The 16,347-nt window shown below is 46.2% G+C and overlaps 1 protein-coding gene across 2 annotated transcripts in view; it reads right to left on the bottom strand.

The window, feature by feature from the left end:
- LAMP3 (lysosomal associated membrane protein 3) overlaps positions 1–16,347 on the bottom strand; it is an 82,123-nt gene that overhangs the window by 29,439 nt on the left and 36,337 nt on the right. Inside the window, exons 5-6 of one of the 2 annotated variants that reach the window (XM_029615433.1) lie at positions 15,288–15,458; positions 3,819–4,125 (exon numbers count right to left, since the gene is read on the bottom strand). In XM_029615433.1, the coding sequence (XP_029471293.1) occupies positions 3,986–4,125; positions 15,288–15,458 (311 nt within the window). In that variant the 3' untranslated portion in view covers positions 3,819–3,985. Of the gene's footprint in view, positions 1–3,818; positions 4,126–15,287; positions 15,459–16,347 lie in introns of those variants that run through there. The other variant, XM_029615434.1, reaches the window with a different exon arrangement.

Below are 16,347 nucleotides of genomic sequence, written 5' to 3'. Positions count from 1 at the left end.
TCACATTTTTGGTGGCCAATGTTGTATATTGTTGTGCCCAGTGTGGTACTCCCCAGGAAGGACTTACATTTTTAACATAAGTTCTCTGGGGTTGGAACCTAAAGCTGGACAATGTGTAATTACCGTTGTGGCTGGCACCTACAGGTGAACAGTATGCCAAACTCAGGATGCACAATAGGGATGTGAATCGTTTTTGAACAATTAAAATTATCGTCAGATAATTTTAAAATCGTTCTAAATCGTTAGAGTGCACGATACAATACAAATGCCCCCGATTTATCGTCAGGGGCATTTGTATTGTATCGTTAAATAGGGCACGGGAATTATTTGGGGGAGGGCGGGAAAACCGGCACACCAAAACAACCCCTAAACCCACCCCGACCCTTGAAAACCAATTCCTTACCCTCCCCCACCCTCCCGAACCCCCCCAAAATGTTGTTAGCTGGTGGTCCAGTGGGGGGGGTCCCGGCGCGATCTCCCGCTCTCGGGCCATCGGCGCCATTTTGGCTGCCACTAATTAAAATGACGCCGATGGCCCGATAAAAAAAACCAAACCCACCCAACCCTTTAAATCGACCCCCCCTTAGCCTCCCCCACCCTCCCGACCCTTTTTTTTTTAGGGAGGCCCGTGCCGCTAAAAAAACAAACCCACCCAACCCTTTAAATTGACCCCCCCTCCCATCTTTGGGAGGGGGGGGTCAAGATGGCGCCAGCCATCCAGTGCTCCTACCATGTGACAGGGGCCGGCCAATGGCACGGATACCCTGTCACATGGTAAGGGCAAAGGGGCATTGGCGCCATTTTATTTTTAGAACAGCTGATGCCTGGGAACGGGAAATCTTTCCCTGAGGCCCCCCTGGATCTCTCCTCTCCCCGAGGCCCCCCTGGATCTCTCCCCGAGGCCCCCCTGGACCACCAGGTAATTTTAAAAGGTTTTGGGGGGGTCGATTTAAAGGGTCGGGTGGGTTGGTTTTTTTTTAGCGGCACGGGCCTCCCTAAAAAAAAATTAGCGATGTGAATTGGAATCGGAAACAATTCCAATTCACATATCTTAACGATCAGAATTCCCCCCCCCCCCCCAGCCGAATCTGATCGTTAAGACAATCTGGCACACGATTCACATCTCTAATGCACAATACCAAAGTGCATACTACTCAGCTGAAGGTGTCTTCCTTGCTTTACCTCGGCCCCCTAGTGGCCTATCTTGTCTTTGTGTCCTAGCCTTATTCCTTGCTTTGGTTAGGCCTTCCAATGTTTAATATTATTCCAGGTTTGTAACTGCAATGTTTACCATTTCTGAATGTATATTTTTTAAGACTGGTACCAGGCTGACCACAAACCATAACAATTATCACAGCAAATTGTTTCTTCAAGGTATTGTTTTTAATTGGGTCTGAAAACTAGTAAGCTTCATCAGAAAAGGTTTTCTGGGCTGACTAGATGGTCCAGTACAGGAGGCCTGAGTCCTGAACCTGGCTACTGCTCCTTAGACTGGCTGGGGATGCTGTAAGGTGGGAGAGGAGGAGGGAGAGAGACCCAGCCTTTGGCAAGTGCATTTTTCACTTGGCATGCCTTGCCCAAATGGCCTTGCATGCAAGATTGCACCCAAGTCAGGATGTCCAGTGTCAATCGTGCATGCAAGGTCCTTTTGGTCACACCCCTTCCAGCTCCAAGCGCTTATCTTCTTACTCCTGCATTTGTATTTATTATTTATTTATTTGTCAATGTTTTAAATTCTGCCTTTTCCCAAAGTTGGTCTCAAGGCAGATTGCAATACATTTAACTGAACAGAAGCAATAGATTCTCCTCTTTAGGTTGCCTGGTGCCATATTTTAGCACCAGCAAGCCAGAGGATACACATGTAAGCCTCACCCAGAGGAAATACTCATTTAAATCTATTTTTAGCGTTTGCACTTTTCTGCATTTGTGCAGATTTTTCAGGTTAAGTCACATTTTTAGCATATTTTTTTCATTTAGCCTGCTTTTTTTAAGCTCCTGCTCGATTTGCATTCCATTAGTTTATTGCATCCCACAAGGCCCCCTGTTTTTAAAGTGCACAATAAGTAAAACCCATGCTAAAATTTAGCTCCAAGTTTAGCATGGATTTTATTACATCAGACCCCAGATGAGGTCTCACCAGGGATCTATACAGGGGCAATATTCCTTTTTTTTTTTTTCTGCTATTCGTCTCCCTATGCAGCTAATAATCTTTTGTGCTTTCACACAATTTTGCCTCCAATATTGTATCTCTGCCTTGGGTTTTTGCATTCTAATTGCATAACTCTGCATTTTTAGCATTAAATCTTAGCTGCCAGACCCTAGACCATTCCTCAAGCTTTGCTACATCCCTCCTCATATTTTCCACACCTCCCTGGCTTTCTACCCTGTTACAGATTTTGGTATCATCGACAAAAAGACAAACCTTTCCCAACAATTTTTCTGCAATGTCACTCACAAAAATGCTGAAAAGAACTGGTTCAAGGACCAATCCCTGAAGTACATCACAAGATGAAGATACTCTCAAAGGCACCCTGAAATTTCCCCCTACTAAAGCTTCACGCCTCTCGATGACCAAAGACAGAGCTTTTTCGATAGCTGGCCCATCTATCTGGAATAGCATCCCTTCAAGTCTCAGAGTGGAGCCTTGCCTGTTAACTTTTAGAAAAAGACTTAAAACCTGGCTCTTTCACCAAGCCTTCACCGACCCACCAGACAATCACTAGTTGTCCTTCACGCTTACCCGTTATGATGATTATACTCACGAATGGACTCTGACTCTCCCAGGTTAAAGCACCATTAAGCTTTAACCCGTACGCCCTATGGCATCACTTCATATTTATTTCCTGCCTTATCTTCTTTCCAGCTTGTTGCAAGCTTCCAAGTTCTCTTCCCTGTTGATTGTAACTTTTGACTCATTCCTACTTACTGTTTATCTTTCGTTTACTTGAATAGTTACCCCAGTTTTTTATTCTTGTTAATTGTAAACCGATCCGATATGGTTATTTACTATGAAGGTCGGTATATAAAACTGTTAAATAAATAAATAAATAAATAAGTAAGTAAGTAAGTAAGTAAGTAGTGCCCCCCTCCTCAGAGTGAACTCCATTTACCACTGCAATTTTTCACCTTCCACTCAATCAGTTTCTAACCCAATCACTCATTCTATGGCCCATATCAAGGGCGCTCAATTTATTTAAGAACATGCCATGCTGGGTCAGACCAAGGGTCCATCAAGCCCAGCATCCTGTTTCCAACAGAGGCCAAAACCAGGCCACAAGAACCTGGCAATTACCCAAACACTAAGAAGATCCCATGTTACTAATGCAATTAATAGCAGTGGCTATTCCCTAAGTAAAATTGATTAATAGCCATTAATGGACTTCTCCTCCAAGAACTTATCCAAACCTTTTTTGAACCCAGCTACACTAACTGCACTGTGTCAGAGGCTTTACTGAAATGAAAGTACACTACATCTAGCACTCTCCCTTAATCCAACTCTCTGGACACCCAATCAAAGAAATAACATTGGCATGTTTGTGTGATTTGTGTAATATGCTAATTAAGTAGAAGCTTTTTCATATCACTGCAAGACTGAATACATGTATGTCCTTTTTATTTAGCACTGTGGTTTCAGCATTTAAAAAAGGCAAGTGAAAATACTCTTGTAATAAGAGAATTTCATAATGCCCCATTAATATATTGTAGATCATAGGGAGTTAAAAAAATAGCAAAATGTTTAGAAGATTTAGCATCTAATTGCTTTAAAACCTATTATTGTGTCATTAATTTAGGTATCAAGGTCACAGGACCCCCCTAAGAAAAATGTTTTATATATTTATTATGTTTGATATAGCTCCAAAACAGCCAGGAAATCCAGGGGAAACCTGGTCTTCATCTATACAGAGAGCGTGAACCATGTTTAGCAATGGAAAGCCAAGATCAGTGTGCTCTTAGCGTCATGCACATTTTGAATAAGGCAGCCAGCTTAGATGTGTTCGTATCCTCTGTTCCTCTTTCTTCTGGCAATCAGACACACGACAAGCACAATGAAAACCAGTCCCACGATACTCAGGATCACTAGGACAGGGGCTGCTTTACTGCTCCTATCAGCAAAGCATTCTTCCTCTGCAATTAAAGTCACAGGACAATCTGAGTGCAGGCCTAGAAGGCACACCATGCCATCCCATTCCAGTTCTAGAGTATGCAGCAGTTATTAAGAGTAAACTAGAATTCAGGGTTGATTCACAGCTGAATATAGAACATTTCCCCTACAGCCAATGGAGATTCCCCTCTAGATACCGAGTTCGGAAGCAGAAGTCTCGGGTTTGGAACCCAGCAGGAACAGAGATTCCCAGTGCTGCATCTTGAAAGTTAATAGCTCAGCTTTGGCTGCTTTCTAAATTATAGTGTGTGGCATGGCTAGGGACAGCAAATGTTGCTTACCTGTAACAGGTGTTCTCACAGGACAGCAGGATGTTAGTCCTCACATATGGGTGAAATCACAGGATGGAGCCCAGTCACGGAAAAATTCTGTCAAAGTTTCCAGAACTTTGACTGGCCCCTACTGGGCATGCCCAGCATGGCACTAACCCTGCAGCCAGCAGAGGTCCCCCTTCAGTCTTATTTAAAAGCTACAGGCAGTGCCGAAAAATAAATAATAAAACGTTACAAACCCAACACCGCGGGGCGGCGGGCGGGTTTCATGAGGACTAACATCCTGCTGTCCTGTGAGAACACCTGTTACAGGTAAGCAACATTTGCTTTCTCACAGGACAAGCAGGATGGTAGTCCTCACATATGGGTGAGTACCGAGCTGAGGATGTCCGAACATGCACCAAATGTACCCAAAAGTGTGCAGCAGGCACAACAACTGGGGTGGAATTTGGTAGAGGGCATCGTGAACCCCACCGGGCAGGCGGAAGGGTGTTGGTATGTCACGTTGTAAATAGGTTACGAAGGACAGACTGGCCGAAGATGGAATCTTATCTTCCGGCTTTGTCCAAGCAATAGTGGGCTGCAAAGGTGTGGAGAGAACTCCAGGTGGCAACTCTGCAAATGTCAGGAAGCGACACCGATCTTAGGTGTGCTACTGAAGTTGCCATGGCTCTCACAGAGTGTGCTTTAACACGGTCTTGAAATGGAATGCCCGCTTGCTGATAGCAAAAGGATATGCAGTCCACCAACCAAGAGGAGAGAGTCTACTTACCCACAGGCTTCCCTAACTTGTTAGGGTGGAAAGAGACAAACAATTGAGTGCTTTCCCTGTGGGCAGCTGTACGGTCTAGGTAGAATACTAGAGCCTGTTTACAGTCAAGAGTATGCAGAGCCTGTTCTCCTGGATTGGAATGGGGCCTGGGAAAGAAGGTAGGCAGTATAATGGATTGATTAATGTGAAACTCCGATACTACCTTAAGCAAGAACTTAGGGTGAGTGCGGAGTACCACCCGGTCCTACAGAAGTTTGGTGTAAGGCGGATAGGTAACTAGGGCCTGTAATTCACTAACTCTGCAAGCTGAAGTGATTGCCAGAAGGAAAATCACTTTCCATCAGGCCGATACAGTAAGGACACGTTAGAAAGAGTGCGGCAGTGCCGGGCGCACCCTCGTTTGCCGCACGCACAGTTCGGATCACATACCGCTCGATACTCTATTTAAATTGCTTGCAAATGCAAGCCACGTCCAACCCACGTCCAACGCACGTCCATGAAGCGCAATCCATTTTACTGTATAGGCGCTTTATACAGCGTCTATACAGTAACCTGGGTGCGCTGGTACCTGTCATTTCAAATGTCATTTCAAATGACATTTGAAATGACAGGTACCAGGAAGTGGATCCCAACTTTAACCAAAAGAAAACCTAAAAACCTAAAATCCCCTCCTCCCGAAGCGACTCGACATGTAAAGTATTGTGAATAAGTGTAACCAAAGTTAACTTACTTTTTCTTTCTTTCAGCCCTTTCAGCCCTCTCTGCCCTCCTCTGGAGACGCCGCGGCTCCCCTGCCTCCCGGGGGCAGCCGGCGGTGAAAGCAGCTTCCAGCGGCCCCCGCCGGCGAAGACGGACGAACGCACGCCCGTAGTGCATGGGCGCTCAAGCCAGCGAAAGCACATGAACGGGCACGCCGTGACGTCACGCACGCCCGTTCATACGCTTTTGCTGACTTGAGGGCCCGTCAATTTGGGCGCTCTAGCCAGCGAAGCGCATGATGTCACGGCGTACGTCACGCCTACCCCTACCCCTGCCTCTAACACAGGGGTAGGGGTAGGCGGTAAATTAGCAGGTTAAACGTGCGGCTAAACTGCAGGTTAAAAAGGCGATAGTCAGGGCGCATGTTACTGAATGGGGGGAATAGCTAATCCGATCGTTTACATGCCATGGGCGGAAAGGGTTACCCGTTGATTTAAAGAAGCGGTAAGGATGGGTTAAAAGGGATAGTGAATCGCGGGTTGGACTAACGCGGCCAAATTGTGAGTAGAAAGCGGGTTACAAGCAGGGTAACCGCGGCTGCACTTTACTGTATCGGCCTGCATGTGAGATAGCGAAGATCACAGGAGTGAAGAGGCTCGAATGGTGATTTCATGAACTGACCCAAAACCAGGTTGAGGTCCCAAGAAGGGGCCAGAGGACGCAGTGGAGGCTTGAGGTGAAGCAAGCCTTTCAGAAAACGTGTCACAAGGGGTTGTACTGATATAGGAATATCCCCGATACCTTTATGGAAGGTGGCTACCTCACTGACATGGGAAGAAGTCTTTAGACCTGACTCTGATAAATGCCAGAAATAGTCCAAAAACTTCGTGATTGGACACGAAAAGGGGTCAAGGGACTGAGAAGAGCACCATGACGTGAACCTTTTCCATTTGTAAGTAAGCTTTTCTCGTGGAAGGCTTCCGTGAAGCAATCAAGACACGGGAAACTGATTCAGAAAGGTTAAGTGGCTGAAGGATTAACCTTTCAACATCCAATGCCGTCAGGGACAAGGCGTGAAGGTTGGGATGGCGGAGGCACCTGTCGTTTTGAGTGATCAGAAGCGAGTCCTTTCCCAAGGGAATGTGCTTGCGAATAGAGAGATCCTGCAGTATTGGAAACCATACTTGGCGTGGCCAGTGAGGTGCTATCAGGATCATGGTTCCCTTGTCCTGACGTAACTTCACGAGAGTCTTCGAGAGAAGAGGAAGTGGAAGGAATGCATAGAGTAGACCGGTTGCCCACGAGAGGGAGAATGCATCTCTGGGCTGAGAGTGTTTGCTGAGAATGAGAGAGCAGAATTTCTCTACTTTGCGGTTTTGAGGAGACGCAAAGAGGTCTATCTGAGTATATCCCCATTGTTGGAAGATGGAGTTCGCCACCAAGGGGTTGAGAGACCACTCGTGCGGTTGAAAGATGCGACTCAGCTTGTCTTCCAACACATTGTCCACTCCCGGCAAGTAGGAGGTGTTGTGTCCGTCGCTGCTTGACGCCCTCACTCCATCCTCTTTACCTCTGTGGCGACTCCCTCCGGGTCTGATGGATGGCTGGATGCCGCGGTGTCTCCATGCCGTCCCCCTCCGGCGTCCCCAGACTGGCTCAATATTGCAGATCTGCCAAGTTGCCTGATGACCTAGGGTGCGTGCGCATGCATGCTCTGATTGAAGTTCCAGCAAAGGCGCGAACCTCAGGGGCTTCCCCCTGAGATGACGTCATCCGCTTCCAATATTTAAAGGTCTCTAATTCACTACCTGAGTTAGCAAGGAGAGGATTCGGATATGGATTCGGCTACCTTTCCTCCAAGCTACTCTGCCTCCTCGGACTTACCAGAGGTACCCGCTCCTTGGGGGCATCACTCTTTTCTTTACTTTCAGATTACAGATAGGAACCGGTACTCGTTCCTCGAGGGCCCATGTTCCTGGACACTCTGAAGATTCTCTACTGCCTGGAAGCTATCACTGCTATAAACAATTGTGAGTTACCATTGCTCTCTCAGAGCTTTCCCTGGGACCAGGTATTTGCTCCTTGAGGGCCTAAACCTTTCCAGCTCCTGAGCTTCCTTGAGACCTTATGTTATCTAGTTCTGTTCATGAACCTTGTCTACTATACCTACTCACTTTCTACAGTTTCTCAACAGCTCAGCCATTCTGGATCGCGGTTGCAGTGCCTGAGGGACTACAGCCCTGCCGGGCATATCAGCTCACTACTGCCACCTCTGGTGGTTTCCAAAACCTGTTTAATAAAAGAACTAATGTGTGTCTGTCTCCATACTCAAGCCTAGCCGGTGGTCCCTCTCGGGATATCCTCCCGGGGACACGGTCATCTGCCACCGGCCCAGGGATTCACCACTACTATCTCAGATTCATATCAGATTGCTAATTCCCAACATAGTGGAATATAACAGAATCTGAGACACTACAAGATAGCTGACTCTTCCTTCTTAGGGGCCATTCATTCAGATTGCTCCTCCCATCTAACGCCAGCTTTCTTAACAGATATAACAGATTGCTAACTCCCTAGCAGATTTACAACAGATTGCTAACTACCAGCTCTAACACAGAGCTTTCACAACAGGAGGCCCTGAGGTACATCGAATGGGAGAGAGCTTCCGCCCAAATCTGTGCAGCTTCCTGACACAGAAGGAAGGAGCCTGTGCCTCCCTGTTTGTTGATGTACCACATGGCCACCTGGTTGTCTGTCTGGATCAAGATAACTTGATTTGAGAGGTAATCCTGAAATGCCCTGAGAGCATATCTGATTGCTCAAAGCTCCAGGAAATTTATTTGGTGTTTGGCTTCCTCTGGAGACCAAGAGCCTTGTTTCTGCAGATCGGCCACATGGGCTCCCCATCCGAAGTTGGAAGCATCAGTGGTGAGAATTAATTAAGGGTTTGGAGCCTGAAAGGGCAAGCCTTGGAGGAGATTGATCTGAATTTTCTACCAGGCAAGAGACTGACGGAGTGAGTCAGTTACGTGGACAATGGTCGACAGGGGCTGAATGCTTTGAGTCCATTGAGACCTTAGAGTCCACTGCATGACTCTCATGGCCAAACGGGCCATTGATGTGACCTGAACTGAGGACGCCATGTGTCCCAGGAGGATGAGAAAGTGGCATGCAGTCGCAGAGTGCTGAGACTGCAGCTGGCGTGCAAGAGACACAAGAGTGAGAGCTCGCTGTCGAGGCAGAAAAGCCTTTGCCTGCAAGGTGTCCAAGTCTGCCCCAATGAACGATAATGTTTGAGATGGGACTAAGTAGGATTTGTCGTAATTGACGAGAAATCCTAATGAAATTAGAGTGTGTAAGGTTAGATTGAGGGACGACAGAGCAGCTTGCTGAGTGGGAACCCTGATTAACCAGTCGTCTAGATAGGGGTAGACGTGAACACCTTGGGTCCTGAGGAAGGCTGCAACTACTACGAGGCATTTTGTGAAGACTCGTGGCGCAGACGCTAGGCCGAATGGAAGCACTCGGTATTGATAGTGCTTGGGGCCTACTAGAAACCTCAGGTATTTGCGATGAGATGGAGTTATCACAATATGAGTGTATGCATCCTGGAGGTCCAGAGAACAGAGCCAGTCTCCTCTTTGTAGAAGAGGAAGAAGCAAGTCTAAGGTTACCATCTTGAATTTCTCTCGCTGGAGGTACTTGTTGAGGGCCCATAGGTCCAGAATAGGATGAACGCCTCCTGAATTTTTGGGGATTAGAAAGTACCGGGAATAGAACCCTAGGCCGTGCAGAGAGTAGGGAATGGGTTCTATTGCCTTGGACTGGAGAAGGAGGGAGACCTCTTGATCCAGAAGAATGGAGTGATCGGATGTTCTCCACATCGGTAGAGGTGGGGAATCCGGTGGCACGGAGAGAAAATTCAGATGGTAACCCTGAGCAATTATTGCCAGTACCCATTGGTCTGAGGTGATTGAGTGCCATACGTTGTGGAAGTGGTATAATCAACCTCCCACTGGTATGTGAGGCAGTGGAATCTGGCTGCTGCTCTCTAGGTGGAAGTCAAAATCCTGAAGCAGCCCTGGTTGAGGAGCTGCTTGTGGTTTTTGTTTACGTGTTTGACGAGACTGTGCTTTTTGAAAAGGTCTCATGGCACAGGATCTGGTTGGTGGTGGGTAGGACTTCTTCGGGGGGAAGAATGACTTTTTAGAGTCCTTTCTGAAGGGCTGTTTAGAAGAATAGTCAGAAGGCATCAGAGAGAGCTGTCTTAGGGTCTCATGATGGTCCTTAAGTTCCGCCACCGTCTGTTGAATCTGTTCTCTAAACAGATTATCTCCTACACAAGGCAGGTCGGATAACCTGTCTTGTACCTTAGGGCAAAGGTCAGAAGACTTGAGCCAGGCCCACCTTCTCGCCGAAATAGCAGCTGCAGATACCCTAGTAGCAGTATCAAAGATATTATAAGATGATCTGATCTCATGCTTGCCTGCCTCAAAACCTTTGTTTACTAAAGTTTGGAGCTGTTCTTGAAATTGCTGAGGCAGGGAGTCCGTCAAGTCTTGTATCTGCTTAAAAATGACCCTGTTATATTGGATCATATAGAGCTGATAAGCGGCAATTCGGGAGATGAGCATTGATCCTTGGAAGACTCGGCATCTAGAAACTTCTGTTCCTTGCCAGGGGGAAAAGAAGTGTGAGGCTTTGATCTCTTTGCTCTCTTCTGTGCAGATTCCACCACTACAGATTGATGATCCAATTGTGGTTTCTGAAAGCCTGGAGCTGACTGCACCAAATAGGTAGTGTCAGCTTTCCTGTGGACTGGAGCAATGGAGCCAGGATGTTCCCAGTTCTTCTTCAGGAGATCCAGAAGAACCTGTTGGATAGGGATGGAGGTTATTACCTTGGGAGCATCCGTCATCTGGTGCCTATCATCCTGTTCAGTCTGTAATTGGAAGGGAACCAATTCAGACATTTTCTTCACAAAATTTATAAAGGAAAGGTCCTCTGGAGGAGAACGCTTTCTGCTTTCAGTGGATGAAGGTGGTGAAGGCAAATCATCGGTGTCTGGTGAAGAATATCAGTCCAGGTACCATAAGGATCAGCATCTGCCCCTCTAGGATATAGAGGGGGATGGGATGTGGGATACCTGAAGGTCCTGGTCTAAGCTCCAAAGGAAGGAATAATCAGAGGCACCAATGAAGGCATTGAAGGCACCGGCGCAGGCATCGAGGGCATCGATGGATGGTTCGGTGGCGCCGACGGGCGTATCGGCACCGATGGTTGGATTGGTGGCGATGGACGTATCGGCATCGATGGCTGAGGCAAAACTCCCGAAGGAGGGATGCGAAACGGTGTTTCTCCTCCCAATGACAGAGTGAGCGGGGAGGGCACCGACGCCATCGGTGACCCAGGGTCCATCAGTGGAAAAGCGGCAATTAGCGCTTCCATCCTGAGAGCAGCGGTGCCAAAGCTGCTGGAATCGGGTCGGTGATCGGTTCTGCAATCGGTACCGTGTCGGTGCCGGAGGAACCTGGAGTCGTTGCATCGCCTTGTCGATGGCCTCCTGAACCATCCGGTCCAGTACTTCTTGGAGACCTGGAGCAAGCAGCCCCGGCTCCAGAACAGAAGAAGGAGGCAGAGGCATAGCCGGAGGGACCACCGTTAAAGGCGGAGTCGCGGGAGGGCGCAGAGACTAAAGATTCGAACCATCTTCCTGCAAGCTGTCTGAGAACGGGGGCAGGAGAACTCCTTACCTGACTGTTGGGCTCCAGCTGCGCTACCAATGCCGTGACGTTGAGGGGCGGACCCAGAGGCGGAACCCGGAAGTGCCCCATTTAAGAGGGGCGTCTTGGAACTGTATCTGAGGGCGTAGAGACTAAAGATTCGAACCATCTTCCTGCAAGCTGTCTGAGAACGGGGGCAGGAGAACTCCTTACCTGACTGTTGAGCTCCAGCTGCGCTACCGACGCCGTGACGTTGAGGGGCAGACCCAGAGGCGGAACCCGGAAGTGCCCCATTTAAGTGGGGCGACCTGCGGCGCGCAGCAGAGCTGGCGCGCCGCTCAAGGGGCGAGCGGCGTAACAGCTTTTCCCGGCTTCACCCAGATTCGTCGGTCGTCGGCAAAGTCACCTAAACGGTGGTTCTTTAAGGTACTGTAATATTTTCCTCGTGTGGATATTCTGCTTCTCTGCTAACCATCCGTTGCATGTAACTGCTGGCATCATATTGAGTGAAAGTGTTGATTGTCCCTAAATTTCCAAGTGACTATGCCTCCTAAACGTAAAGGGAAAGTGCGGGTTTTTCCCTCACTCCCTTTACCATCTCCAATCCAACAGGAAATTAGCAGATTTCTCCTCTCTCCTGCTGTAAATGAAGTGAAGTCCAAAGACTCTGATGTGCCACTCAGTCAGGGAGGGCTGAGTGTGCCTACAGATGAGGCTTCCTTGAGCCCGAACATCGGCATACCTCCTGCACAAAGAATGGTGGAGACAAGCTCTGAAAGAGCTGTCATAGATACCATCACTGAAGGAGCCTCTGCTACTTTGGGTGTAATTCCAAGAAGTGGAGAAAGGGATTTGGAATTAGTAATTCCCTCGAATGGGAATATGGACCAATCAACCCAAGATAGCAGTTTAGGCTTGCCCACCCGTCCTGCAGTGGTAACACTCGATGCACTTTGGGGTATGATGGAGGGAATGTTAACCAATATTAAGGGATTAGAAAGGAAGGTAGATAGTTTAATAATTGGTAATCAACAAGACACACTACAAACAGAGAAACAAATTAAAGATTTAGTAGACAGAACAAAAGATTTAGAGAATCATCAAAAGAAAAATTTGGAATTTCATGCAGCCGTCGTTAAAGACAGAGATGTAATTTCTAGGAGATTAGAGTCTCTAGAGAACAGTGCCAAGAAGTATAATTTAAGAATTCTGAATTTTCCTAGAGTGATTGGGGAATTACCCTCTATCACTCTAAAAAGCCTTCTAACGGATATTCTTGGCACTGTCTCTGGAGATACAATAACAGTAGTAAACTGCTATTTCATACCAAAAAAGAGAAATGTAAATGATAGAGTAGAACAGCCATTCCAAGGAGACCTCACCAATTTTCTTGAGAAGTGCTCAGATTATTGATTGGGGAACTCTCTTGGTAAATTTTTCCTCACTTAAAGACATAAATTTAATAATGAAGAATTACTTTCAAAAGTACCCTGTCAACTTTATGGAGAAGCCAATTAAGATATTCCCTGACTTAGCATACTCAACACAATTAAGGAGGAAAGCCTTTTTGGTTTTACGCCAAGAGGTAAGATTTCCATGTAAGTGTGTATTGAGAAAACAGAATGATGTATTTATCTTTTTTTCACCTGAACAACTTAGAGAGTTTCTAGAACAGAGGAAAATTCCAGCATCATCCCCAATCTCGAGTTAATGGAATAATTAAAAGTAGCAGGCAATATGAGCCCTTAAATCAAAAAATATTTTTCATGATACATACTCCCCATTGATTTTCCTTTTACTGTGCAACAAGCTCTCAATTATGTTTAATACTAAATGAAACTGGTGTGGTTTTATGTTTCTTTTAACTATAGAATTTTTGTCTTCATTGATTTGAAGGAAATGGATTTTCTTTGTTTTTGATAAACGTAACCCAGTTCATGTATTCTATATGCAAACTCATTTTGATTTTGTTTGTATGTTTAAAAAAAGAGGCAGAGTTGCGGCTCCCAATGCCCCATTGGGGGAGGGTTGCCTCGGTGAGGTCGGTGTCTTTTCTGGACGGGGTTTCTTCTACGGCGGCTCGGATGATGGCAAGGTCGAAGATTTCTCTCCCTCGATTGTCCAAACCTTTCTATGCTGGTGGCGATGTTTGTTTCTATGATCCCCTCGGTCCTGAGGGGGAGTAGAGGGTGTCGAAGGCCGAGATGTCGTCGATGCCGGATGGTTACCGGTCGGTGGACCATGCTGGCGTGAAGTTGACGGTGCCGGTTACGATAACGTCGATGCAATGTTTGGAGTTAGGGTTTGAGCACGGAAGAGAAGTTCCATCTTCTCCATTCTGGCCTTGCGACCTTTTGATGTCATTAAGGCACATTTGGTGCAGGTCAAGACATCGTGCTCTCGTCCAAGACACATTACACAGACTTTATGGGGGTCTGTGATGGACATGGTGCGATTACAGTCCGGGCACTAACGGAACCCCGATGCCATGGCCATGAAAAAAATTGAGCCGTGGTACGGTCGACGGCCAGTAGGCCGCGAGGGCCAAACTCAACGGTAATCGACGGAAAAATGGGTAAAAACTTACCGGAGTACCATGGCTTGAAAAAGTTAGAGGAGGGACCCCTGTGGGGCAAATTAACTTTTAGTAATTCCATGAGGAAAATTCCTGTCGAATCTCTGCAGAGCTCCTTAACCCCGAGGCTACTGCTGCGCGGAAAAAAGAAGACTGAAGGGGGACCCCTGCTGGCTGCAGGGTTAGTGCCATGCTGGGCATGCCCAGTAGGGGCCAGTCAAAGTTCTGGAAACTTTGACAGAAGTTTTCCGTGATTGGGCTCCATCCTGTGATGTCACCCATATGTGAGGACCACCATCCTGCTTGTCCTGTGAGAACTTCATTTTCAGATTTTATTTTTTTGGGGGAATTTCAATGGTATAAAAAAAATCAGTGGAAAAATAATGTTTACAATGATTTTTTTTCCTATTTTAACAAAGTCATTTTTCACTGATTTTTTGTTTTTTTATAACATTGAAATTCCTAGGAAAAATAAAATAAAACCCGAAAACCAAGGTTCCTAGGAATGGCATGAGTGTGCATTGTACTTTGAGTTGCTGCTCAGACAGGCGCCAGTGTTTGCGGTGCTCCCGACGGCTGGCGGAGATTCTATTGTAAAGCTGAAGGATTATCAGACATGGTATATTTTCTCCTTTACCTCAGTGATGAGTACTGTTAAGATTATTTTATGTCTACTTTGAGAACTGTTTGTTTTTCAGGCACTGTATATTCATTGAACCCTCAGTTAGAACAGATGCTTTTTATGGTTTGCAGGGGCAAATTTAGACAACAGTGCAAATGCTGCTCCCTTTTTCAGTGAAAATATCCCAGTATTTCACAGGAGAACATCCTTAGAACAAAGCTGGTGCAGTGCTGATAAATCAGTTAGACAATGCTGAAATCTCTTGGGCTCTTGAACTTGGAAGCTCAGTAGGAGGAGTGTAGCTCCCAAAAGCTAGTCAAGAAATGTATTACATTAATCTAATTAAAAGGGATTACCTGATGTATTTTTTCATTTATTGACCTTTATTTCTGTGTATTGATGTATACTAGCATGGCAATCACACTACTTTATTAAAAATCAAATAAATCTCTCCCCACATACCTTGCCCAAACTTGTTGTCTTTGATGTTGAAGGCTTGAAGTTGGGTGTTGACTGTCCAAAGCTGGAAGTTGTCTGCCAGAGTCACAGTCTGTTTACTTGCACACTTAAAGGAGAGCCCCAACTGAGTTTTAAAGAGCTGTTGATTTGGTTTTTTTCCATGGTACACTATACCTGATGACCAGGAGAGAGAAAGATATTTTTTAAAAACCCCTCTACTTATGTAAGGGAGAGAATGTGGTTCTCTAGGTGTTGGTATGCTTGGTTGTATTCTACTATGCTTTCACCTTTTGCCAGAGAAGATGGCAAGAGCATCAGTGCATATAGCCTGTGAAGGCGTGGATTAGGAGCATGCTACAGAAAATGGTAACTACACTTCTCAGTTATTATCGGCCTTTTCAGGACCAGCGAGCAGCTGAGAAGGCATAGTTTTACTACTACTATTTATCATTTATAAAGCATGCCTAGATGCATGCAGCACTGTTCAGATACACATAAGAGAGTCCCTGCTCAATGGAGCTTACATCAGGTTTATGGTAATTGGGTGGGGTAGAAATTATTATAAATAAATAAAATAAGAGACTAAGGGAAATGTATTTAAGATAGAGAATTGGTTAAGATTTTAAAGCAGCTTCAAAGTTAAGCTTTTAGACTGGATTTCAGTATTGCCAGACAGGGAAGATAGCGTACATACTCAGAAAGTAGTTAACTGCTATTAATCAAGTTTACTTAGGGAATAGCCACTGCTATTAATTGCATCAGTAGCATAGGATCTTCTTGGTGTTTGGGTAATTGCCAGGTTCTTGTGGCCTGGTTTGGCCTCTGTTGGAAACAGGATGCTGGGCTTGATGGACCCTTGGTCTGACCCAGCATGGCAAGTTCTTATGTTCTTATGTTCTAAAGTCTGTTCCAGATATAAGACACAGCCAGGTGGAAAGCACAGAGTTGGCAGTTGGCAGTGAAGGAGAAGGGCACAGAGTAGAGCAACTTGCTTGATGAATGGAACTGAGGTGCTGTCACATATATATACACAGAGATAAGCAGATAAGGTGCTGCTGCTTAC

The sequence above is a fragment of the Rhinatrema bivittatum genome, chromosome 9, assembly GCF_901001135.1.
Source record: "Rhinatrema bivittatum chromosome 9, aRhiBiv1.1, whole genome shotgun sequence".
Classification (NCBI taxonomy): Eukaryota; Metazoa; Chordata; class Amphibia; order Gymnophiona; family Rhinatrematidae; genus Rhinatrema; species Rhinatrema bivittatum.
This window is presented reverse-complemented; position numbering and strand designations above follow the sequence as displayed.